General features: G+C 40.0%; 1 protein-coding gene across 1 annotated transcript in view; it reads right to left on the reverse strand.

Annotated features, from left to right (window-relative positions):
• The window catches only part of RAPGEF4 (Rap guanine nucleotide exchange factor 4), a 147,519-nt gene that overhangs the window by 74,144 nt on the left and 46,482 nt on the right, over positions 1–26,893 (reverse strand). Inside the window, exons 5-6 of the mRNA XM_054174442.1 lie at positions 4,777–4,849; positions 2,843–2,907 (exon numbers count right to left, since the gene is read on the reverse strand). Of these exons, the coding sequence (XP_054030417.1) occupies positions 2,843–2,907; positions 4,777–4,849 (138 nt within the window). The remainder of the gene's footprint in view (positions 1–2,842; positions 2,908–4,776; positions 4,850–26,893) is intronic.

Here is a 26,893-nt window from a genome sequence, read left to right on the forward strand (position 1 = left end):
ATGCATTTCATATTTCCAGAGTGGAATATATTATATTTGAATTTGAAGTAAGTTATTTATAGTTATAAATTTCCCTGGAAAATTCAAACAACACACACACCTCAAAGGAAATCCATCATTACCATCAGGACGACTGAAGACATTATCTCCTTCTTTCTAAGAGTGTAATGTTTTGTTAATACATGAAATATTTTGAGGAACTTTCTCTGAAACTGAAAAAGTTCCTCACTTAGTCTTTTTCTGGACATTACAGAGTGGCCTCCAGGCATCTCTGAGATGTATTTGTAGCTAGTCTCACATGCATCATTCTGGCAATCTAAAGATAAAGTAGTCTAAAGATGTACTACAAACACCTTCCTTTCCCTGGATGAATGCCTTTCCCTGATGCAGTAGCTCTTTTGACAGTCAAATACCACCCTGTAATAAGCAAAATGTATAACATTTATAAGAGGGCTGATTTCTGGTACCCTGATATTTAGTATTTTGAATAGGTGGCAACAATTCTGGATTTTTTCCCCTGCAATCCCAGTATCTCCCTCGTAACTCAAAAGTGACTACAGGGCACAAAGATCAATGTGTTGTTTAAGCATTATAGCAGTTGTACAGTTCAAAATTGTGGAAATGAAGCTTCCATGTAATAAATAAAATACTTGGTTATCTACCCCTGCTGCATTTACCTTTCACTTAATACCATTAAAGAGAACCATGGCCATATGGCAAAACCACTGAACTAAGATTCATGAACCATTTCTACGCTGTATAGGTTCTTCTAACACATTTGTCACGGAACTGAGCTCCTTCAGGGTGAAACAAGGTGACAAGCATCTGTCACTTGTTTACTTTCTCAGCTTCTCTCCACAGAAATGTGTAAAATGTGGGGGAGAAAAGGATGGCTGGCTTATATATGTTTTGGAAAGGAAGTCAATATGGTTTGAAAAAGACCTTACTCTTGTAGAAGTCATTGCACATGTGACCATTACTTTGTGTGGGAAGAGTCCTGCTGTGCCAGAAAAGGGCAGCCATTGGCAGCAGTATTAATCACTAAATTTTGAAATATTTCTAAAATACTTTGTACTTGAAAGTGTATACCACCCTCAGGTGAGCATCACTGCTCATTACTGAGGAGGTAACACCTTCTAGGAAAGATGGATGTTTTTACCTACATGTTACCTCTATCTGCTTCAAAAAATACAGCATCTTTTTGTTTAGATCCTATGATTGGTGCTCTCGTTGAGAGATCAGGCAAGCCCCCTGATCTCACTTACCTCAGTGTAGCACTGAAATACCAGCACCTTAGAGAAGCACTAAGAGTTAACCCCATAACTGTAAAATGCTTACAGAATTTGCATCTTTTACAGACGAAAGATGCTATCTAAATATTACATAGAATACATAGAATAAACCAGGTTGGAAGAGACCTTCAAGGTCATCGCGTCCAACCCATCAACCAATCCAACCCACCTAAACAACTAACCCACGGCACCAAGCACCCCATCAAGTCTCTTCCTGAACACCTTCAATGATGGCGATTCCACCACCTCCCCCGGCAGCCCATTCCAATGGGCAATCACTCTTTCTGTATAGAACTTTTTCCTAACATCCAACCTAAACCTCCCCTGGCGCAGCCTGAGACTGTGTCCTCTTGTTCTGGTACTGGCTGCCTGGGAGAAGAGACCAACATCCGCCTCTCTACAACCTCCCTTCAGGTAGTTGTAGAGACTAATAAGGTCACCCCTGAGTCTCCTCTTCTCCAGGCTAAGCAACCCCAGCTCCCTCAGCCTCTCCTCATAGGGCTTGTGTTCCAAACCCCTCACCAACTTTGTTGCTCTTCTCTGGACTCGTTCCAGCAAGTCAACATCCTTCCTAAACTGAGGGGCCCAGAACTGGACACAGTACTCGACGTGCGGCCTAACCAGATCTAAGACTTACTACTCACCTGCGTTGAAAATTGTTTGTTTTCCTACAGGATAAGGCTATGTATGTCAGGATATGGTATAGCATTAGTGAATAAGACTTTAGAAAAAGGAACCACATACTGTTAAATTTATACCCTTGAGGAAGCAGGACAGACAGACAGGGAAAGGTGGAAGTAGTTATTTTCACATTAAGGAAACATGCTAAAAGATTAATTGTCTTTATCTGCTGTCAAAATATGGGTTTTGTGTAACAAAAATACCTTTAACCTTTGAAAGGCATCAGACAAATGCATCCAATTAAACTCCTATGTCCAGAAAGACAACCATCTGTTTATTACTACAACTTTTCTACTCCTGCCATAAAAAATTCTAGAAGTTGTTAGTGTTTACAACAAAGCCTGATACTATTTCTTCCCACTATTACAACGATTTAAAATCCAGCACAGAAGTATCTTTGAGTTTTTCATGTGGGTCCCCATTTGGTTAGACCGAAGGCAGAGAACTATTTTATAAACAGGAACTGGGACATAAAGCTGCTCCCTGAACACAAGGAGAAAATTCACCCTGAGCACTGGGCCAGAACAGTGAATTTTATTGTCTGTTGGCTATGCACTGGTCTTGCCACAGTGCTGCTTTCCCTGTTTTGCTTCAGCACCTTTCAGACAAAACCAGGACAACCAGATTATAACACAAACTTTGGCAGCAATACTCTTTCTAATAATGCTGATCCTGAACCAGTTGCTTTCTCTAGTTAACGTGACACAATGTCTAAAGCATCTGTGCAATTTGTTTACTGTACTCACATGCATCAACCACATGCACATGGTTCTTTTCAATTTAATGATGGACTTTTGCATTTTCCATTCCCAAATTCCTTCCCCCTTCCCCTCCAGCAAAAAAGAAATGCAGAAGTAGCTGTGATTTACCTTATTACAATTCTTAGAAACCTGGCAAAGAGCACTACTTGACATACTGTCCTTATCTGGCATTCCTAAAAAAAAAAAAAGAGCACAGAAAATAATTACATACTGTACAATCTTTAAGTAACAGTGGATATATTTATCAATGGAATGGGGAATTGGAGGTTTCAATACTTTGACAGCATATACATTAATTTATGGAGCTTTCAAGAGTAAATTCAGACAAAGTTTTTATACTGTAAACACACACCCCCAAAAAGAAAAAAATCTAACTTGTGTGGATACTATAAACATCTTGCTGACACAGTACGTTCTCACAACTTCATATCTGAAGTATGGTTACAGGAATTATTTATATTTTTTTTTAATTTAACATTACCTGGGTTTTAGAAACTGAAGTCAAATGTGACATTGAGTTTGCACAAATGAGCGCTGCTATGCTATGCTATGCTATGCTGCGCTGTGCTATGCTATGCTACTGTTTGACAAATAGGGCATATTGAGCATATAACGTGTGGGACAAAATTCCAGATGCAATTGCTAGCCATTAGATATTCTCCTGGTAGCACCTAAATAATCTTCTGGCAACTAAATAAAAATAGTTTGATTTACTGAAGTGATGAGTTCCAAAGGCTGCTCTTGGATTCATGTCTACAGCACTATCCCACAATCTGACAGCTTCTCATGAGGCAGAGACACATCACACTTAGCTCTGCAACTAAGGTCAAGGAGCAGCATGTTTACTGCAGGCTGTCTGTGTAAGCACTAACCTAGGCTCCCATCCTAAACTAAAAAGCCAAGCCAGTTTATTAGATTTATTTTCCTATCAGGACTCATGGAATTCATGTAGCTTGTATAAGCAATTAAATCTTTTGTACAGGATGCTTTAGTCAATAGGCCTGTGTCATAGTGCAAATTTGTGCACAGATCTGTGTACACTTGTATACAGTTGGTAATGCAGGCAGGCAAGTTCCAAAGTATTTCCTACTATCTGTGGTTCTAAAACAGTTGTAAAACTGGAACACTGGAAGGCTGTGCTGCTATTCAGTGAGACCTGTACAGGCTGGATACATGGGCAGAGAGGAACCTAATGAAGTTTGACAACAGCAAGTGTAGGGTCCTGCATCTATAAAGGAGTAACTATATCACCAGCACAGGTTAGGAGCTGACCTGCTGGAAAACAGTTCTGTGGAGAAGGACCTGGGAGCCTGGGTGGACAAATTCACCATGAGCCAGCAATGTGACCTTGTGGTCAAGAAGGCCACAGTATCTTGGAGTGCATTAAGAAGAGTGTAACCAACACAGTGTAGAGGTTTTCCTCCTCCTCAGTTGTGGAGTACTGTGTCCAGTTCTGGGCTCTCTAGTTCAAGAGAGACAGGAAACTACTAGAGACAGACTAGAGGAGGACTATGAAAATGAGTAGGAGACTGGAGCATCTCTTTTACAGGGAAAAGGTAAGAGACCTGAGGCTCTTTAGTCCAGAAAAGAGACGACTGAGAGGGGATCTTATCAGTGCTTATAAATATCTAAAGGGCAAGTGTCAAGGGGATGTGGTCAGATTCTTTTCAGTGATGCCCACTGAAGGATCAACTAGGAATAAAATGGAACACAGAAGCTCCATCTAAAAATGGGGAGAAACTTCTTCACCTTGGGGATGAGAGAACACTGGAACAAACAGGTTGTGGAGCCTCCTTCTCCAGAAAGATTCAAAACACACCTGAATGCAGTCCTGTGCAATCTGCTGTAAATGTACCTGCTTTAGCAGAGACATTAGTCTCGATGATTTCCAGAGGTCCGCTCCAACTCTTACCATTCTGTGACTCTATATAATACTGAATTTAATTTAACATTTAAATTCCAACACCCCAAATCAGAGGACTTTCATCTTTCCTTTCCTTTTATCTTTTTTTCTAATATCTGGTATCTGTTTTCTTACTTACTGTCATTGTTGGAGCCAGTTTCCATAACACCATAAGGAGGAGTGAGTAGTGCAGACATATACTGTCGATACTTCTGAAAGACAGTGATGGCACATTCAGTCAGGTACAAGTGCATAAAGCCATTCAGTGAATGATGTGGCTGCTGCCTTGTGCTTCACATGCATACAAGCAATCTGAGGCAGTCAGACACATCTTTACTCTTGACACTACAAGGTTTGCTTTCTTGACTGAAGCACAGTGCCTTTGTTTCACCAAAAGCTGTGCTAAAACAGTTCCTTCCTTCACATTCCTCAAAGCATGACATTGAGGATTCTAATAAATCAAAACTGTACCTAATTGTGTGATTTCCCATCCAGACTGTTTATAATTTGTTTGAAATTACACTACTTCAGCTGAACTGAAGCTAGAAAGATACCTTATTGTAGGGATGGAGACAAGGCTGTTAACTAAGGATTCATGAGAATCCTGTACCACTACAATTTTGGTGTCAGATTTGAAATATACAAGATTTAGTATGAAAATTTTGAATGCTTAGTGCAAATGCACTAAGTTTGGGGTTCAGAAATGACAAGGTTATGAAACACACAAACCCAGTACTTTATGTTATATATATATACAGACAGAGAAACTATATTATCAGACCAGACTTGGTAACTATAAAAATAATGTCTCTTGTACTGCTGTAAACTACATAATTGTGACTGTTGTCAGTAAGTGGCGTTTTTCTTCAGTGAATGCTGGCAGCATGATAAATCAGGTTCAAAGTTCTGTCTAGGGCTGAAGAAATTCAGAGAAACTTAAAAATAACACCAAAGGAAAAAAATGTCCTTTTATGAAATACATATCACTCAATGAGTGACACATTTTTGTTCTCAGTCATACTATACTACTGTCATACTTAGGAATAAAGAGTTATAATTCCCTTTTGGAACTGTCAGAAAACAGGCTTGTGCAACAGAGGTGCCATTAGGATGTGCAGTGAGCTGAACATGAACAACCAGCTGAAATTCATGTAGGTTTCAGCTAAGCACATGTACTAATTGAGCCAGAAAATTTCCATCAGAGTACACTTTTCATTTAAAAGCTTTATCCTTTGGGTGTATTCACTTTCTGGATCTAGAAATCTGCTGGATTTCTACAAATGCTTGAATTACCCCTTTAACATTTCTTTTTCGTGTGGTAGGAAAATATCACCAAATCTAGCACTAAAGACTGAGTGTCTTGCATTCTAAATGATAACAAAAGCAACAAAGATTACATTAATCTTAATAATCCAATACTATTTTTAGACAAGATATTACATCCTAAGGCTTAGCAACATACTATTTAAATCTCACCCATAATCCAGCTGAAAACTCATAGGAGTAAAACTGCTATATCCCTGGTCAATCACAGAGAACAAATACTATTTCATTTGCAGAAAAAACTCCCCTATTCTTTTTCCTGAACCATTTTACCATACTCTGCATCCACTCCTATACCTGGAACTCAGTGAGAATAAGAACTCAGTTCCACTAGTAAATCACACATGTAATTACTCACTGATCGTGGTACCACGCAGCACGTGTGGGAATTTAAACAAAACCAAAATGGCATTGACCACTGTAATTCCAGACAGAGTGTAATGTAAAGCAGCACTGGCCCTGAGATAGCTCTTGGTACTCTTTTAATTATCCTGTCACCTCCCTGACCATGACATCTTTCTGCCACTGTACTGGTTTTCTGCTATGATCCATACTATGGACTTAATTTGCCACATTTCCCATCGCTTTACGTGGTGCTTGTCACAAGAGATAAAAACCTGACACTTCAACCTACAGAACGAGTTTTCTCCAAATGTGGCCAAAGGCACACACACCTGACCCACTTGGACTCCAGGGCATGTTCAGACAAGCCTGGGCAATGTGGGCATTTTCCTGAAAAACCAGACCTGCTGGATCCTGCCCCATTGTCTGATTCAGAGCATTTTTGAGGCTTTTTGTCCCTTCAGGACACCTTATCAGCTAAATTAAATGTCCTGGGACACTTATTTGTCAAGAAGTCAGGGAAACTCTCTTTACTGGGAAACCTCAGTATGCCAAGACAGATATAAGTAAATGCATAAAGATTTACAGTATCAGATGGAGTAATGAAGTTCCAGGCATGAGATCTCTGAAAGCTGAGATAATGAGGAAAACACAATACTGACTGAGCCCTATTGTGTTACTGTAATGCCTGTAAATGAGAAGAAAATGCAGTAAGGTAAATTCTACCGGTAGGTGGCATTTAAAATCATCCTGAAGATTAACAGATTAAGTATTACAAAAGGCTTTTGAAAATTTATTCCACTGGTGGCATGAACTCTGGAAAGGTTTTCCTTATGAAAGACACCAACAGTTATCAAATCATCATAAGCTTGTTTATTACCAGAGATCTTCAAATTCTGTAAATCCAACATGACAGCAAGTTTTAAAACTACACCCAGTGACCTATTCACTCTGTCTTCAGATTTCTACCAATTTATAAACTCATATCATGTAACAGCTTAAAGATCAGACACTTCCTGCATCTAATCAGACAGCACAAGCAATAAAGACAGTACTTTTTCTTCCAGTTACTGGACCACCTCATATCCATTATGTGGTGAAAATTAACATGACCTTTTCAGCCACTGCTGTAGTCCAAAGCACAGAGGAGTGCTGACAGGGAACAGTGGGGATGGGAGAAAAGGAAGGAAGAGAATCACACACTTGCCTTACTAGGGAGGTATTGTAGGTCAATTTTCATACCAACAGTTCTCAGGTTTTTCAGAGTGCTTCCATGCTCTTGTTTAGACTCTGAGTTAGCTGCATGGTTTTCAAAACTTTGTGTAACTATATTGTTAGATGCCTTTTTTGTGTGTGTCTGTTTTGCATTCCTTCTGTTCTAGCTGTGCATACTCCCGCAATGGTTTCTCTTGGGGAATAGATGCTGTAGCTTGACAGTGTGGGCCAGCTTCTCTATTTTCTTTTGACAATAAATAATTGATCACTGATGCTCTCAGTATAACTCTGTTCTTCCTCTAAGTTGGCTGCTCCAGTCATACCATTTTGGCAATGAACCACCTCCCTTGTGAGCATTACTCATAAGGGTGCATCGCTTCCATGGCACACTGTTTCTTCTCTTCTCTCCAAAACAATAAGGAGAGATGTGAAAGAGACTCCTCAGAGATCTCTGGGCCCACTTTTCACCCACCAACCAACCAGAGACTGCTGTCTCAAAGTCTAGATTTTTGCCTCTAGATTTGATGCTCCCAAAGATTGCTCTTCATTGAACTGACAGGTGAAATCTCAGGTCATCTGCCTGCTACCCATTAATGTTTTCCAATAAAAAGTACCTAATGTCCTTACAGAATAACATTAAAAAAAAAAGGAGAGAGATGTGAAGATCTTACCAACACTTACTGAGCAGAGACCAATTTGTATTCATCAGTCTGTCAAGTCATTACAATGACACAGACAAAGCCTGAAATAGCAGAAGTGAAGTACACTCAGTCATATTTGGATAAAATAAATACAGGAAATGCCTGTACTGAAATTGCTGAATCCTGATCCCAGAATTAGTACAGTTTATGTAACAGCAGATGAATCTGCATATTTTCCATTTATTTATTTACCATCTTCTGAATGTTTCTGCATGGTTCTAATCAACTACACTTTACATTTTATCTGATCTCTATGTTTTGAAAGTATGTATTCTTCTGTCACATTCCCACTTAAATCCATTTACAGTGCTTGAAAAGCTCTGTGTGCAGAATTGCTTGATCACAGAACCCTCTTGAGTTTTGTAGCCAAAAAGAAAAAGGCACCCAGCTCCCTGAAATCATGCCAAGTAGCAGACTTGGCTACCAGATAGAAACCCAAAGATAAGACTGCATTGCAAAAAATCAAATCCAAGGAAATTAGAGCATGAGCGCTGATTAAACAAATTGCATGGCCTATTCTGCTCCATCTAATTTAAATATAGAAATGACATCATGCAGACCTCTGATTCTGTCTTCTAGAGGAATCCACTCAGGAAATGCAGTTGGGTGGAGAAACACTTGGTTGGGAGGGGTGGGAAAGACTCCAAATACTTAAAAGCAGACAAAGAAGCTATGTAAAGAATAACAAACAGTCCATTTGATTTATGTGTTTTCTTTTACTACGCTCGTGTAACCATAGAATAGATAATGTACTTATAGGAGAAAATATAACAATTTAACTGCCTGTAATGTGAAGTTCAAGTTTTCAAAAGTGCCTGAAAAAGAGTATGATACAATTCCATATTTACTTTTTCACAGTGTTATCTGTATTGAATCTGTTCACTTTAAAATCATATGGTGATGACTTTCAGTGGCAGTACAAGATCAGAAAATAAAGCTACAGTCTCCCTTTCTCCCCTTCTATTATCACTTGTGGGAGAGAGTGGCAAGTAAATCACACCTTCACTGGAATTCTTGGAGTGATCCAAGTGGCAAAATTGAACCTCACCCTTCTTCAAACTGTTCTGTGGTGGTAACAATTGTAAATTTGCACCATTATTAGCAAAGCTAGCAGAAATGTCTTGAAAATGAAGAGCAGAACTAAGAAATAGGTACCTTTTAAACTTAATTTTTCTTACTTCTACAGCCAATCTTCAAACCTACATTGACAGCACTTAGACCAAGCTTAGTCTGGCATCATCACATGGGTCATGCTAAAGGGAAAACTATTCCACAAAAAAGTCCTGAAGTTCTGAGCACAAAATATTTCCTCTTACCCTCAGGCAATCATGCTTCCTATTTTAGATACACAATTTTAATGAGGGGAGAAGCAAAAATGTGCTTTTTCAGGTGAGCTCATTCTGCATGTATTATACAAAAAGGCAGTATATAAAAGGCAGAGAGACAGGTACGTCAGAGACAGGCAAAACAAACCTTTCAAATATAGGATAAAGCTGTGTTCCGCTCCTTGTCTGGGCAGCTACAGGCTGCCTCCTACCCTATTTCTACCACATGATGGGCCTCCCTGAACTGACCATTAGCATTTTTCTGGAGCAGAATTTCAGCTGAAACAAAAAGTTTCATCAAGAAGACATTTATGTTTTTAAACTGCTTTGACAAGAATAGTAAATTCTGTAATTACAGCAACACATGCCTTGTTTCTGATCACGTATCTTTACCAATAGAGCAAGGAAAAAGGAAGGTTTGTGTGTGCTAGAGAACTCAGAAGTCAGTAAGAGCTTCTAATCTGTTACTGTTCCACCCTGAGATTGTCGCCTTGCAAATATATAAGGCCTGACACACAATCAAAAAATGTTTCCATGAATGCTGTGAGAAAGGCTTCATCTGAGGGAATGCGCAACTAGCTATATGCTACTGAGACAGAAAAAAGCTGCAAACCTCCCAGTGTAGGCTGTGCTTTTGGCTGCGAGTTGAAGTCATGCTTGTTTAGTGAGATTCTATGAAGTTTCCACCAGGTCTGTACAGCCCTAAAATTAGGGTTTAAGTGCAATTTAAATGGCACATTGGACTTGTGTTGACACTGTGTACAGCAATGGCTTTATCCACTGCTCATAAACAGCTTCTTTTCTTCCCTTCCTTTGTATTTTTGTACAAAGACATTTGAAATGAACAAAGGGAAAGCAAAGTGGTGAGATGGTCTGCAACTCTGCTTTTCATGTTTACAATATCTAAGCACACAAATATGTTCATCTAGAAAACTGGTTTCATCTGGAAGGAAATTCTGGATTAAATATTAATTCCTCTACAACCAACATAAATCTCTTAATGAGTTCACTGGGGTCAGACTAACATTGTGCATTTGCTTCTCACAGAAATAAGCACATATCAACTTCCCATACTCTTCTAATATTAAAGGCTTAATTTTTTTGGACAATCCTTCAAAATTATTGTTTCTATTCAATATCTTCACTAATGAAGATATTTCTTAAGCCTAAATAAGGAAACATACAACAGAATTTTCCTTATAACATTAGCCTTGCTATTTTGAGTACAATGTCAACTGCTTTAAAAGCAGCTTGTGCAGCTCTCTCTGTAACACTTCTGTGAAATCAAAACATCAAGGGCAACACTTAAAGACAAACTAAATAATTGTAGTTCAGTAAGTATGACCCAACATAGTCTGCTCCATTGTAGTGTATGGACAAGAGTGTATGCAGACACAGAAAATCAATCACTAACAGACTGGTACCACTTAACAGGACCACCAAAGCTGGTGAGAGACTTTCTAGGGTGTCGTGTAGTGACAGGACTAGGGGGAATGGATCCAAGCTAGAGGAGAGAAGATTTAAAGTTCTTCACCATAAGGGTGGTGAGACACTGGAACAGGTTGCCCAGGGAGGTGGTGGAAGCCCAGTCCCTGGATGTTTTTAAGGCCAGGCTGGATGTGGCTCTGGGCAACCTGATCTAGTGGAAAGCGTCCCTCCCCAGGGCAGCAGGGTTGGAACTAAATGATCCTTGAGGTCCCTTCCAACCCTGACAATTCTGTGGGCCTGCAACTCAGCCAGCAATCAGTGCAATGGCACCACTGGAATTACCTTGGCATCATAAATCTCTCATGGGTGCAGCTATTCAAATACAGAGTTGCCTTCACACACTGTGTGGGACTTCCCCACCAGAGTTCACAATAATACTTCAGCTACTAATGGTGACTCAGTTGTGACATTAACACAGGGGTTCAGAAAATTGCATCAATATTTTGCAATGCAACAGCCTTATTTGGATGGGTCAATTTTCAAGGTTTTTATCTCAGTCTGGAGTCAGTGCAAGTGACTTCCTCAACCCAAAGACATTTTATTTAGCTTCCAGTCCCTCACCAAGTCTTAAAAAGCCCACATGCCAAATGCTGTTCTGTGATTCCAGCACAGTGTTTGTTTCTCATGCAATCATTTCTTTAGGAAAAAAAATAATGTAACATTATTCATTTCACTTCAGCCCCAGAAACATTTTCAAACCTCATCACAAGAAGGGATGGTGAGGGATGGAGACATGCAGCAATGAGAAAGAAAGTTAAATGTTAGAAAAGAGAGACACGTTAAGAAGAAATAAAAAGGGAGTAAGTGAAAATGTTTTAAAGAGCAATGGGTGAAGGGCAGGAGAAGCATGCAATACACAGCTTAAGCAGACTTCTTCAGTCCACTGAACAGGTATTTCAAGGAGCGGACAGACTTCATGGAAGAAGGCTCACTTTGAGAAAGGAAGGGAAACAGTGTGAACTGTCAGTTCAGACATGCCTAACAAATAAGTCCCTCCTCTCTCTTGTTGCTGCTGAAGAAGCAGTTCTACCTGTTGGTGTCTTAGGTCCAGCTTTGCTAAGTTCTGCACACAAAATGGTAAGTCAGATCCTGTCTCTCCCTCCTCCTATCCAGAAAGTCTCACAGTGCACTCAGATGCAAGTAGGTAAGTGGCACAGCACCAAAAGCGCAGAATGGCAAGGTTAACTAAATACTAAAAAAGGTTGTTTCACCATTGAGGCTTGTTCACATAAAATAACAAGATTATGTCAGAGCATGAGAAAACTGAGAACAAGAACTTCACAGCTTTGGCACCCATCATAAGACAGAACTCCAAAGGCTGAAATGAAAATGCCTTAGGAAACAGTCTCCTGTCTGAAAGAACAATGCTTGTTACGTTCTTGCTAAACTTATTGACCAAAAGGGGATGCAACTAGTAAAAAAAAGTCAACACTATCCTTTAGTTTGATAAAGAGGAGGCTGAGGGGAGACCTCATTGCTGTCTACAACTACCTGAAAGGACACTGTAGAGAAGCTGGTGCTGGTCTCTTCTCACAGGTAATTAGAAATAGACCAAGAGGGTATGGCCTCAAGCTTCACGGAGAGTGGTCAGGCATTGGAATGTGCTGCCCAGGGAGGTGGTTGAACCTCCAGCTCTGGATGTGTTTAAAGGTCATTTGTATGTGGTGCTTGGGGATATGGTTTAGGAGTGAACCTTGTAGAGTAGGGTTATTGCTTGTACTTGGTGATCCTGAGGGTCTATTCCAACCTGAGTATTTCTGTGATTTCTGCAACTTCTGTAAATGGAGGTTTAACTATACATAACCAGATGCAATGAGCTTATGTGGAAGTACCACACTAATGATGGAAGTCTGCAAACAATCAAGAGAAACAGGGTTGCTGAAGACTCACTATCAAATTTGGCCACATACGATGCAAGCAACAACACAGCAGTTTTGTGAGGCAATTTGGCAAGGGAATTCCACATCTGAGGGGCAATGGGAAAACCTGTCAGCACAAATGCCCAAGTACTAGCCTCTCAGGGGAGAGACAACTTCTGCCAAACTGGCTAAAAGATACTCAGTGAAACATTCATGGCACTTAATTTGCCAATCCAAAAGAGCTGGCTTGTGTGGTGGTCAGAGAAGGCCCAGCTTTCCCTCCCCCACAAAGAAAAGAAAAAAAACAAACCAAGGCTGGCCCAGTCGGAGAAGCAAAGGATATGCTGTATTTACAAGCTATATGGAATGCAGGTTGCATATACACAATATATACAGTATTTACAATATATACACAGAAATATACAGCAAAGAAAAATACAGGAACAAAACTCCCTCCTCCGGACAGAGGAGGGTTCCCCCCCTGTACCTCCCTCTCTCCCCCTACCTCCCTTTTCTTCCCAAAAAGGGTTAGAGAGAGAAAAGGCAGTTATTAAGGAAAAGAATTCTTATTAGGCCTCCAAGCACATGCAGGATTAGTGCTTATCTGGGATTCAAGGTCAAAACTCCGGCTAGTTGCACAGAAGCGGACAGGCTGGAAAGGGAGAACAGAGAGGAACTGAGAAAGATTCCAACTGCACTAAAACTTAAAGTTGCATTCTACCAATCTACCAATGAAATTCATTTAGACCTATCTTTGTTTTCAAAATATTCAGCCAGAGTGTTCCAGCACTGTCCCTTTCTTAAAGGCACAGCCTCAAACGGTCACAGCTTGTCAAAGTATCTTTAAAACCTGTACTTGGTTTAAAAAGTTATCTATTTGATAGTATGCTTATTAGGAACTTAAGCTATTTTTCTGAACTTTAATGTTTGCATTCCACTTGGGCAAACAGCCATTTCTTCTGGGGTGCCCCTCAGACATGGCTAAAAATTATTTCATCAGCATACTGAAATCTCAACCTACATCATGAGATGGATAGGTTTAATACAGTCAGGACACACAATAGACAATTAATTTTCAAAGTAAAACATCTTTCTAGTCCATTGCTTTCAATTTTTCATTTCTTAGCTATTTTTGTATTTCCTGTTCCCTCTTTATGGAATCATGTTGTATTTGCTTGTTTAAAGGATGTCAAGAAGGTATTAAACTAAATTTTAAAAAACCAGGATGTGTTGAGGAGCTCCCACCTCCAGCACTTCATGAACCCTGGCTGTTCTTGTTCCAAACTCAGTAGGAATGATTATATTACAAGGGATAATGTTTACACAAAGCAAACAGCAGTACCAGATAAATCTGCTGTTTTTACATGGAGGGCAAACTAAATTGGTTTTCAGTAGAGGAAGAAAAATAACAGTGCACAATATTGCTTCACTATGATTTTAAACAATTTCTCTAGATTATCAAATGAAGATGAATGGATTGTTTAAGTGACTACATGAGAACATTTTGAAAAATTCATAGAGACTCAACAGACATTACAAAATGCCTTGCTGGGAGGATGCAGTAAATAACCCTGGCTCTGGCTTTGCAGTTGCAGCTGAAAGAACATCTTGTCCAGTCATTTTCTATTCATTTTTCCTAACACTAAAGAGTCCTCAATAATCTTCCCAGCCTTCTTATTAAAATCATACCCAAGCAAACATTGTGTTATAATCATGTCCACAATGTGCCAGACCTCCTGCACTCAACTGTGGGTACAAAGACTATTCTGCTGGTATGTTTTCCTAATGAAATGTAACTGCTTTGCCTGGCAGGCGACTCCTACCTTTTCTCGCTTCTTCCTACTAACTTTTTGATTCCAGTGGAAAAATTTTAACAGAATTTGATATAGGGCTCAAATAAAGTCATAGAAGCTAAATAAAAACTAGTGATAGGAGAGAGTTCCCAAATACATCATCACTACTAAGGGAAAAGAGTGCAGCAGTCTTTGTCCCGCACTCCACTGGCTAACAGCCAGCTGACCAGGCTGTATGTACAGACCAGCTCAAAGGTATAAAACTCCAAATGCCACATACATTGTCCACTACCAAGTAGATACATCATGCAGGTCATGGTAAGTATTGGTGACAAGAAGGAGCAAAACCAGAAAGTAAACAAGCTTCTTCAGTCCTTCTACTCACAGAAAAACTCTTCAATCATTTTCATTTGATCTGTTTATATTCCAAACTTACTTTGCAACTTCAATTCTTACTATTAGCAATTCTTATAATTGTGTTATAGAATAGAGTAGAGTAGAGTAGAGTAGAGTAGAGTAGAGTAGAATAGAATAGAATAGAATAGAATAGAATAGAATAGAATAGAATAGAATAGAATAGGATTAACCAGGTTGGAAAAGACCTTTGAGATCATCAAGTCCAACCTATCACCCAACACCATCCAATCAACTAAACCATGGCACCAAGTCTCTTCTTAAACACTTCCAGTGATGGTGAATCCACCACCTCCCTGGGCAGCCCATTCCAAAGGCAAATCACTCTTTCTGTGAAGAACTTGTTCCTAACATCCAGCTTAAACCTCCCCTGGAGCAGCTAGAGACTGTGTCTTCTTGTTCTGGTGCTGGTTGCCTGGGAGAAGAGACAAATTTTCATTAAGACCACACACTACTGTCCTAAAGTAGCAACTTTTTCAATTTTTGTGGACACCAGTACTGAAGGGAGGTTGTGGAGTCCCCTTCTCTGGATACTTTCAAAACCCACCTGGATGCATTCCTGTGTAGACTACCCTAAGTGATCCTGCTTTGGCAGTGGGGTTGGACCCGGTGATCTCTTGAGGTCCCTTCCAACCGCTAATATACTGTGATACTGTGATATTGTATACTCATACTGTGAAGGTGCTAAGCATTTGAGACAGGCAGCTCTTGTAATGCAGGCAATGCATTGCTATAGCCTACTGTTGCTGTAGTGAAAAACAGATCATGGCCACTCTTATGCTCTCCTGACAGAAGCAAGTCAGTTTGTATTGAAAAGTCATCTGCATGCCTCACCCTTTTTCTGACATCATGAAGAATGATTAATTTTTGAAGCAAATGCATTGCTATACTGGGATAAGACAAGACAAGGTCACTGGTAACACTAGAGATAGAATACTTGTTAATTGAAGGGCTACCTAATTTGCAACAACCTACACTTCAGTCTATTTTTGTCAAGCTCTTTCTTTGCTGTGAAGCAAGACAGACAAAGCTCATTATTGTCACTTTGATATTGTGCATCCACTCACCAGTCAAAGAAAATCTTTATATAGAGTATACAGTAAAATAAGCTACAGCATGAGTCACACTGCAAGAGACCAAGCTTCTTGAGTGTTATGAGGCACCAGAGGAATCAAATGACTTGCACAGGAGAACAAGGCATTATCCACCAAGCCACAAGTGCAATTATAGCCTTTAAGAAAGGTTTCATTAAGAGAGAAAAAGCTGCCTTCATATCTAAATCCACTTCACACAATTCTTCTGTTAACTTACAACTTTAAACCCCTATTAGAGACAAGTTTTCAAACCATATTGCAACAAAAATCAGATTTTAAAAAACCTTATACTATTTTATTTTTTTCATATGGTGCCTGCTGTTTATCTGATCTGTTTTCCTTTGATATCGCTAAGAGGAATTCAGTGTTCTAGAATAAGGAAGCTGTACACACATAAGATTTAAGTAGCTAGTTTTCAATTTGCATACCTGCTAGATGTTTAGGAAGCATCACAGAATGCAATTTTAGCATTATACTGCTCTTTGTTTTATAAACTTCAGATTGCTGTGGAAATCTTGATACCTCTAAGATGACATCCACTGAAATCTCATTTTTATACACAAGATTAGCATTTGCATAACTCATATGGAGTCAAAGTCCATTATATACTACTTAAGTTGGAATGGATCCTCAGTTGATATAAATTAACAGTTTCACTGGATTCAGCAAAACTGATTTGTACTCATTGATCTGCTCCACCAGCAATAGTAATCATCTGTTTTCTGACAGGTGAGGAAACTGTACACTAACTAGTGCTGAAGACTAGGCAGATCTCTGCCGTATTCCCAAGTATGCCACTCAAACACTGTAACTGATACTGTTCATTTCTGCAGTGGGAAGAGCCCCACATAAGCAGCCTATATTCCAGCTGTGTCCTGGCTCTTTTCCGTCCCCAGGCTCTGTATTGCCCTAGCAGCAGGGAATACAGGTGACTGCAGAACTTAAAGGTCCCCACCAATGCCTTGATCCAACAGAAGAATCATACAACAATTTCAGAAATTGTTTTCACCTCCAAACATTAGAAAACTTCAATCCTATGAAATCACAGGAGGTTCCAAAAGAAGCAAAGAAAAGCTCTTGAAAAATAGGTAGGATATACTTTTGCCATTGTCTTGTAAAACACCTGCTGGTGTTTCCTCATGGCAAAATCACAAAGATTTTAGGTCACCAGCATCACCTCAGTTTAGTGCACTTGACAGGTATTACAAACCTCACATGACTGGAAAGCACAGAATTAACAGGCCTGCAGATACACTGAATACACTGCTCAACAAGTATCTGCAGTGTTAGCTCCACAGAGCTAATCCTTCCTGCAAACAGAAACAAATGTGAAAATTCAAACAAGAGAAAAAAATGCTACTGCCTGAATACTTCATAGGGAATTATTTGTAAACAATAGCATGGATCAAATAATTTCAAAAGGAAAGTTTCCACAAGCACCCAAACAAAGCCTTTTAATAAAGAAATGGGGGGAAAAAAGAGCAGATGTAAAATTAACTAAGATGGCAAGCAGACCAATATTGCCAGAACCAATGTGCTCCTCCGATGTTATAGCAGGGTGACTTTTTTCCAAGAGATGTAAAACTCAAATAATGCTCATGTATTAGGTTAATTAGAGCAACACAGATGTAATATGGGAGAGGTTTCCAGACTGTATACCAGTAGCAAAAGTTGATGGCAGGCAGCAAAATTGTTTCAAGCTACCAGAAGATGAGAGGTAGAAGTGACAAGGCACTTTCTTTGTTGGAACAGCTGTCCTAAAAGAGAAGTTGATTGTTTGTTCTCTTAACTAGCACAGAGCCGCATTTTGTTTAGATCTCTCACCATCACCCTAAACAGTAAACAGCGCAGTAACACATGCACATAAGCAGTTCCTAAAGTGGTGCTGTCTAGTACAAAATTCATTGAAGAACAATTATCTCTGAATTTGTCAGTTTATTTTAGAAGTTTCTGAAAGATGAAAGATGTATCCCCTTAGACCTTTAATTTTCAGGGTCACATGTTAGGCATTGCTTACTAACAAGACTTAATACTATGTTTACATGTAATATTATGGTTCTTTTCCCCTGCCTTGTAGCAGAATGGTCAAACCTCTGCAGCTACAGCATCCAGAAGCCATTTTTGTGGCAGTCTCTTGTCATGTAGCCCAGGCCATACTCTATTACTGCATGGACAGGTGGCAGATTTCAGTCTGCAGACACTGAAACAGCCTGATGGGCAGCAGGAGGCACTTGGCTATTTCATAGCATGGAGGCCAAACGGCTGCTCCCCGCTACCTGACAGGAAAAAACCATAGGCCAAGTACAAAGAACCCGCAGGCCAGGCATGACCAGTTGGGCTCCAGGGATATTCATTAGAGATTCTTTAACTTGAACTCTATAAACAGTGAATCACCATCCCTGTCAACACAGCCCAGTGCAATGCTACTGAATTAAGTGTTTAATATTTGTAAAATGCTTCAAGATACGTAGATTAAATATCCCATAGAACTGCTAACCAAAATAGTATTATTCTGACATTGTATTCCTTCAGGAATAGACAAACACTACAGTATGTAATTGGACTGATATCTCTTTAAATATAGATCATTAGAGCTCTCCTGAGATTCCCATCTGCGTCAGTAAATGTGTGTACAAAGCACAACTCTTTGATTATCTTACAATACAAAACCCCATGCATATATCTGCAGTGATTATATATTCAGTACATTCCCTTTAATGTCAGTACATCAACTGTGTTTCAGCTGAGATTTAGCATTCATCCTCACACTCGGGCAAGTTTTGTCTTGCTTTCTCATCTCCTGTACTTGATCTGTCTCTTTAAACTTGGCATTTGTAGCAACCTCTCCCAGCTAGCTTTTAAAAGTAGATTCTTCTCTCTGCTCGATAAGCAAGAGAATAGCATATAATAGTATATAATTTCCTGGTTTATGTACAACACCTGGCACTGTGGAAAGAACAACTGCAAACCTAAGCAGGCAGCAGAAAAAATAGCTGAAAATCCTCCTGTACAGAGGACAGCTCTGCAGCACCTATTACATATTATAGGAAAGGTTAGTAGATTTCCTGGCAGAATATAACACAGTATGTGGGATTTGACTGCTGTATAGAAACAGACAACTGAGAGAGAGAGGGCTTTCCATCAAGCACTAAATGATGAACCTCAGTCTGCTTTTCCCTGCACTAAAAAACCTGTCAAGAGAAATCTGGCAGGAGTCTACACTTCCTAATGTTAATATTTTGAGTGACAGCCTACACATAGCATCTACAGTAAAATAACCTTCCCTATTTAATTCACAAACAAGCTGAGGGTACAAAAATTCCCAAAACACTGGAATGACTTAAGCAACCATGCTCCATCTATAGCTATGAATTAGGTATGTCAGAAAGTACACAGCACTGACATTCAGAGACACAATTACTTAAGCTCTGGGCTTCTTAACAATCTCATAAGAAGTATATGACCACTTGGAGCTTCCATGAGACCTTATGAAGTATGTTTACCAAGCCTCCCATTCCAGTAAGAGAGTTACTAAGCATAGATGACCCGCTATTAAAGTAGAATCTTAGAAAGGGGGACCCTGATGGTGAAGTTCACCACAGTAATGACAGCACCTAACATGTTCCCTGAATCAGGGGCCCACTGAGGCAACAAGAAAACTTGTTTCCTTGTTTGCACACTGGTAGGCATCCCTTCCTGATGAAATCTGGACAGCATAAGTGGGAAGAGAAGGCATTTATCTTCCAGTGACTTTTCATTGCTTGAACTTTCCCTGTTAATAAAGAAATGTTTCTTTCCAAACCTTTCCATAAAATTCTAGCTATTCAGTTACTTGTCAGCACTCAATTATCATATGCTCCTTTTAGAAGTAAATTCTATAGGAGCAGTTGGGAAAGAAGAACCAGGGATATTGTCAGTGTCTTCAGTGTCTGAAGCCAGAACTAGTCCATGGAGACTAAATAATTGTCAGGCTGTTCTACAGCCCCTGTCTCCAAAAGTATTGCCTAACTAGGAATCAAATGCCTACAAAATCCTGCCTTATGCATTTGTGGAAATAACAGCCAAAATTAACTTGGAATGTTGCCATGCACTTACGTAAGGTCATGACATGATGTGGTTACTTGCCAGTACTAGTATTTATTGAAGTGGAATAAAGTGCTATTCATGAGCTAAAAGCCAACCCAATGTTTTATTCAGAATTCAAATGCTTTTTCCAAAGAGGATGGCTTCTCCAAAGGGGCAAGCACTGGGCTGATTCTGTTTCCTTTAATGTCAGAGGCAGCTTCTGAAAACAGCAGCCCTAATTTGAACCATTATGCTGGCTGTTCAGGGCAGCTCCAGTCTGGCAAGCCAGCACTTGGCTGAAGGTAAGCTGGCATAAAACCAGGAGCTTGGGCACAATGATGACTAGGGATTGACAAAGCTCTCCTGGTTGTACCTTTTCTGATTATGAGTAGGCTGGGGGAAAGCTGGAAGTGTTCTGCGTAGGGGATGGCCAGGACCATCAGTGAAGAAAGACCAGTAGAAAATTTCATTACAGTTGCGTTATGACTTACAAAATTCTTGCCCAGCAGTGCTACAGGGACTACATAACTCTCACAGGCCTCTATTCTGTCCAAATTCAACACAACAAAGGTTTTGTTTAGGCACAATTCCATCTAATGTACTCTTCAAGGAGTTCAAGTCAGTAATGTATGCAGCTATTCAGCACCATCCTCTTGGAATGCTCTTACATCCCTTCTACAGTTTATTCTTTACCATCATCTAATAGTTATATTCCCAGCTTTAAAACTTTGTATCAGACAGTGATGATATATTGAGCAGCAACATGTGGTGTTACTCTGTCTATAAATCTCTTTTCTTAGAATTCCTATCCTGAAAAAACAGTGCAATCCCAGATTATATCCAACCCCTTCCATGTTCCCTTGCAGCCCATGGCTGTTGGTTGTGGTTCCACAATACAAAGCATTCAAGCCAACAATGGCCTAAGTCCTGACAGCTGTTGGCTTCTGCTCCTGTGTCCAACATTTCTTCTTCTTGGCCAGGTCTGTAAGGACTGTGAATAGGGTTCAGCAAACAGATTTGGGTCTTTAAAGAATTGCTGCAGAGCCAAGAAAGAATAGCCAGAAAGGAGCAGGGCAAATCTTGAGACAGTATTTGCCTCTTTGTACCATGAGAAAATAAGCCCAGTTTTCTGCACAAGACCAGTCAGACATTTGCAAAACTAATCAGAGCACACTCTAAAAAACCAGAGCACTTTGCTCTGCTTTCTAATGTTACAGTAAGTTGTTTTTACATCTTACATATAACATCTTAGCAGTCTTTCAGTGGAAACAAAAAAGATGCATACATATGTACAGACTGCATATATTCCATTCCACACTGCATTTCAGAGTATCTCATTGAAGCAATTTAGTTAACATCAGTCAAAAAAACAACATAACATGAGGGTGATTCAAGATCTATTTGTATACTTTCTTCTCATAAATAATGGCCCTTTTTCCACTGAAAGAAAAGCTAAATCAACAGTTTGCTCCCCTCTCCCCTGAATTTGCATGCAGTGTCTCATTGTCTCCAATTGTAAGAGATGAATATCCAGATTAATCAACCATTCCCAATCATTTACCTTCCAGATCACGGAGCATGTGAAAGAAAATCTCTGACCGCTACTGGCACCACTGTTCCTTGGCTTGTCCACAGGGCAGGGAGAATCTAGCTACTACAGACCGTCAGCATTACTTACTTCTAAACAAGCTTCTGGTTTGAAATGAGTACTTTGAAAATAACAGTAGCCATTCAGGCTTTGTTCTTTCTTTTTAACATACTTTCTGCTGTTGTTTCTACTAAGAAGTCAGTAGCCAACTATTGAGAAAAGAAAGTCAAAGACCTTTGCAGGAGCTCCACACAGACCCAACAAGAGACTTGGTCAAAGAGACTTGCTTCTAGACCCCTTTCAGTCTTATCTTTGCTCTCATGAGCTGCTTCATTACTTAAAAAAGAAAGCCACATCAAATCCATACACATCGAACGGGGTAATGCCTCCTCTTTACAAAGCGCTATCAAGACATTCAAATGCAAAGTTAAGATTAAATAGATACAAAATATGCTTCTTTCCTTGCCCTGATATCCCTCTCCACAGCATATTCCAGTAGACTGATACGGTGTTAAGAACTCTGCTAGTGGATTGAGGTAACTGTACAATGAATCCATCCATTATTTTCCCTCCTAGAGTCTTCTGGAGAGTATATAGTCATATCTAAAGGCCTGACTGTCCTTCTGATCCATCAGAATATTAAAATGGACAGGCATTTGGACCACAAGTCCATTTGAGAGCAGATTTTATTAGCAGCCATGCACTGCAGTTCATAAAGAAAGCAGCAGGCAAACAAGTATGGAAAAAGAATGGTGCAGCATCTGTATGGGTCATATGTACAGCCACCACTATGGTGACCACAAACCTGATCTAGTTTTGATGTGGGCTGTCCCAGTCAGGACCTGGGGTTTTATCCCACATTTTAAAGCATGTCCTCTTCCTCATTTCCAGAGGGGAAATTTAAACTGAATCTGTGAATGCATCTGGGGATTTAGTCATCTCCAGACTATCTCTATGAATAAAGCAGTAATGAAATTTATCTAAAAATCAACTAAACCCTCCCCTGCAATTCCCCCTGAAGCACTCACTGAATAATGTGCCAATTAAAAACTAGAGAGACCACAATCTGTTAGTCATTCATTTACAAAAAAACACAGGGCACCCATTTTAATGCTGCAGTCACATTTTAATCAAATATTAATCCTCAGAGGTCTTAGAAAGGAGGAGATATGCTCTCTTTGATAAGCCCATTCTGAAAATAACTCTTTTTTTTGCTTTAACAGTCAACAGGTCAAATGAGAACGCAGCAGGCAAGTCACAGATTAAATAGTACCTTCAACAAATAGGACTCAGTAACATCAAGCAAGAGTCACAAAGCACAAGCTGAAGGAGATGGGACAGTAATCAGGACATGCATTAACTTTTAAAGTTTGCCATTGTCCAATTGTTTTTGGATAGCGTGCATGACAGCGCAGGTCATCCACTGGAGCAGGCACCTTCAGACTAGGGGCTGCAAAAACTCAATGCCTCCTTGCAGCAGAAGTTCCATGAGGAAATGTGACTTGATCTAATTTTGGAATCTGGAAAAAAGACAAACATTAGGAAGGAAGTTTAAAAATATTTGGAAAAAAAAGTCCTTTCAAAGAAAAAGGAAACTCAACCCAGACAAGTTCAAATAGCAGTAAGTTGGAATCAAACTGCTGTGACAGGTCTCTGGAAACATATTAGATGACGAATAGAAACTCACTGGTACTATAGATCTCCGCTTGTGCCCAACACACATGGAAGTCTACTGAATTAGGTCCATACAGTTTCAGATGCTCCTTTCTACAGAACAACTTTTACAACAGAAGTCTGGAATACTCCAGACAGATGATCAAAGTTAATACACAGGAGATATAATAAGAGTTATAACAGAGGAAACTACTCTCAGGTTTCTTGGATAAAGACTCAAATTCCTAACTCTACATGAATTTTCCAGTACTATGGATGCACTGCCAGCTAGCACAATCCCCCATGGGTTTCTGCAGGACTGTTCAGCCCAGCAGGGAGCACTTCATAAAGCCTCAGTCACACCTTTGTGGAAGATCAGGATAACCTCAATCAGCTCCCCTGATTTACCTGGTAAAATCATTGTCTAAGTGACTAGTTTGCTGAGTCAATTCATCATTTAACTTGATCAGTTTTGGGTCACAGAGAAATTAAGAATTTATTAAGTAACCCTTAGTTGTAGGAAAGTAAATCCTCATTATGCACTAAAATGGTCTAATTTACATTACAGCGATACTCAGATGGGTGAATAGATGTTTGCCTTATGAGAGAGTAATGGTTTCCTCCCACTTTCACTTTCTTCCCCTCTTTCTCCCTCCCACCCCTCTTTCTCTCTGATACCTCTGTAAGCAGTACAGAATTTATTCTGAGACAGTGGAAAGGGGGAGGATGGGCAGTAAGCAGGGCAAAGAGGGTTACCAGATCCTCCTTCCCTCATCAATCCTCCTCCTGCACAGCAGCACAACAAACTATAACAGTAAAGATGGAGAAAGGAAAAGGAAAGACATAAAGCATTTGAAAAACATTCATTTTGAAAATGCTGTTTTTCAAGTAAAGATGTTGAAATGTTAGAATTAGCAAACATAACTGAATGTAAAGGAATTCCAGCTCTAAAATGAAAAAACACTGGCTCTAGGCTCCTTTCCTTCTGTGTGTACAAAATGAGCACAAGAGTCAATGAAATTTCATATATAATGAAGACCAAAAACATCTATTTACCAACCTGCTTCCATAGTGCCATTGCTAAACTTTAAGTACAACTTCTCCTGTGGACATATTCTATAAATGTCAGGTATTTTTATACCAGACAGACCATCCTAAGCCTCCTTTTTTGCTCTAAAATGCCCCAACACTTTGCTGTGACTAATTTTGAATTCATGAACTAAACAAGACCCTGATAGGTACATAATGAGCAGACAGCACTGTAGGAAGTGGTTATTTATCCTAAATCAAACCTCAAACTTCCTCATACCGTTTTTCTTGGAACAGCATAGTGCTGGAATTTCACATTTCAGCAATACAATCCACTGTGACCACCAGAACTGCTAACTGTAGAGAGCTCAGCTGCTGCTGCTTCCCATCTCAAAGCAGTTTACCGTTGTTCTCATGCAGCCCAGCGCTGTGAACTTACCTGTGTTCTCAGCTCAGCAAAGTATCCCACACTTCCTGACCTGAGCTGCCACGCAGTACTGCTATATGGTCTCTCAAGGAATGTAGTAGTGAAGCCCATCTGTAGTCATATTTCTGTACTGCCACAGTTCTGTGCAACCATGATGCAGTCAGTCTGTTAATTTTCCCCCTGACATGTGCATGTCAATACTAAATCTCTGCATCGGTAAAACACTTTGGGATCCCTCACAAAGAGGGACTCTATGTAAAGGTCAGATTAAAAACTTTCTTCTTGAGAGAAGAAAAAAAAATTAGGATAATTTAAACAATCAGGCAAGTCTAGCATTATGGAAATTCTCACAGCTGCTGTTTGCTGTCTAAACTGTGCTACTTAGAGTCATGTGTGGCCACATGATGTGCTAAGCTGGGAGCTGGGGGCTGTCTCTTGTTCTTGAACTTTTTCCTCTTGCACTTCAAGATCTGCCCAGCAATGCCTTTATTGTGTACTGATGAGTACAACAGGACACATACAAAGGGCATGTGATGGCAGTTGCTTCTAAATGGTTTATAACTAGTCTGTACTTTATTACTCTTTTGGGGGAGTATTGAAATAAATTCATTAAAATTTCAGGCTTTTTTTTTTTTTCTGTTAAATGAAGCTAAAAATTAAAATTAATCCAACTTGGACCACACTTTGCCTTACACAGCAACCACAGAGTAAAGTCATCATAGATTAGTTTCACTTGGAAAGGACCTTTAACAACATCAAATCCAACTATTATCTTACTCTACTAAATCTGGTCCTAAACTATGTCCCTCAGCACCACATGTATATGTGTTTTAAAGACCTCCTGTGGAGCCTAATCCAGTGTTTGATAACTCTTTCAGACAAGAAGTTTCTTCTAATATCCAATCTATACCTTCCCTGGTGCAACTTGAGGCCATTTCCTCTCATCCTATCATTTATTACTAGTGAGAAGGGACTGACATCCAACTCACTACAACCTCCATTCAGGTAGTTGTAGAGAGCAAGGTCCCCCCTCAGCCTTCTTTTTCCAAACTAAACAACCCCAATTCCTTCAGCTGCTCCTCATAAGACCTGTGCTCTAAACCCTTCACCAGCTTTGTTCCCCTCCTCTGGGCACTCTATCAACTCAATGTCCCTCTTGTAGTGAAGGGCCCAAAACGGAACACAGTATTCAAAGTGTGGCCTCACCAGCACTGAGTACAGGGGGATAATCGCTTCCCACCTCTCTACTCCTGCTGGCCACAGCATTTCTGATACAGACCAGGATGCTGTTGGCCTTCTTGGCCACCTAAGCACACTACTGTCTTGTATTGATAGCTGGCTGTCAACCAGCATCCTGAGATCTTTCTTTACTGCACAGCTTTCCAAACACTCTTTCCCAAGCCTGCAGCATTGCATGGGGTTGCTGTAACCCAAGTGCAGGACGAGGCACTTGGCATTGTTGAATGTCATATAACTGGCCTCAGCCCATTGATCCAGCCTGTCCATGTCCCTCTGTAGAGCCTTCCTACCCTCAAGCAGATCAACACTCCCTCCCATCTTAGTGTCATCTGCAGACTCACTGAAGATGTGCTCAACCCCTTGTCCAGATCATTTAAGATATTAAAGAGAACTGTCCACAGTACTGAGCCCTGGAGAACACCACTTGTGTCTGGCCACCAATCAGACTTAACTCCATTCACCACCATTTTTGGCCTGGCAATCCAGAGAGTTTTTTATGCAATGAGGTGCCCACCCACCCAAGCCATGAGCAGCCAGTTTCTCCAGGTGGATGCTGTGGGAGACAGTGATAAATGCTTTACTGAAATCCAGATAAACAGCATCCACTAAGGAGGTCACCTTGTTAAAGGAGATCAGGTTTATCAAGCAGGAACTGTCCTTCAAGGATCTATGCTAACTGTGCCTGACCACCTGGTTGTCCT

Source organism: Dryobates pubescens, chromosome 2 (genome assembly GCF_014839835.1).
Source record: "Dryobates pubescens isolate bDryPub1 chromosome 2, bDryPub1.pri, whole genome shotgun sequence".
NCBI lineage: Eukaryota > Metazoa > Chordata > Aves > Piciformes > Picidae > Dryobates > Dryobates pubescens.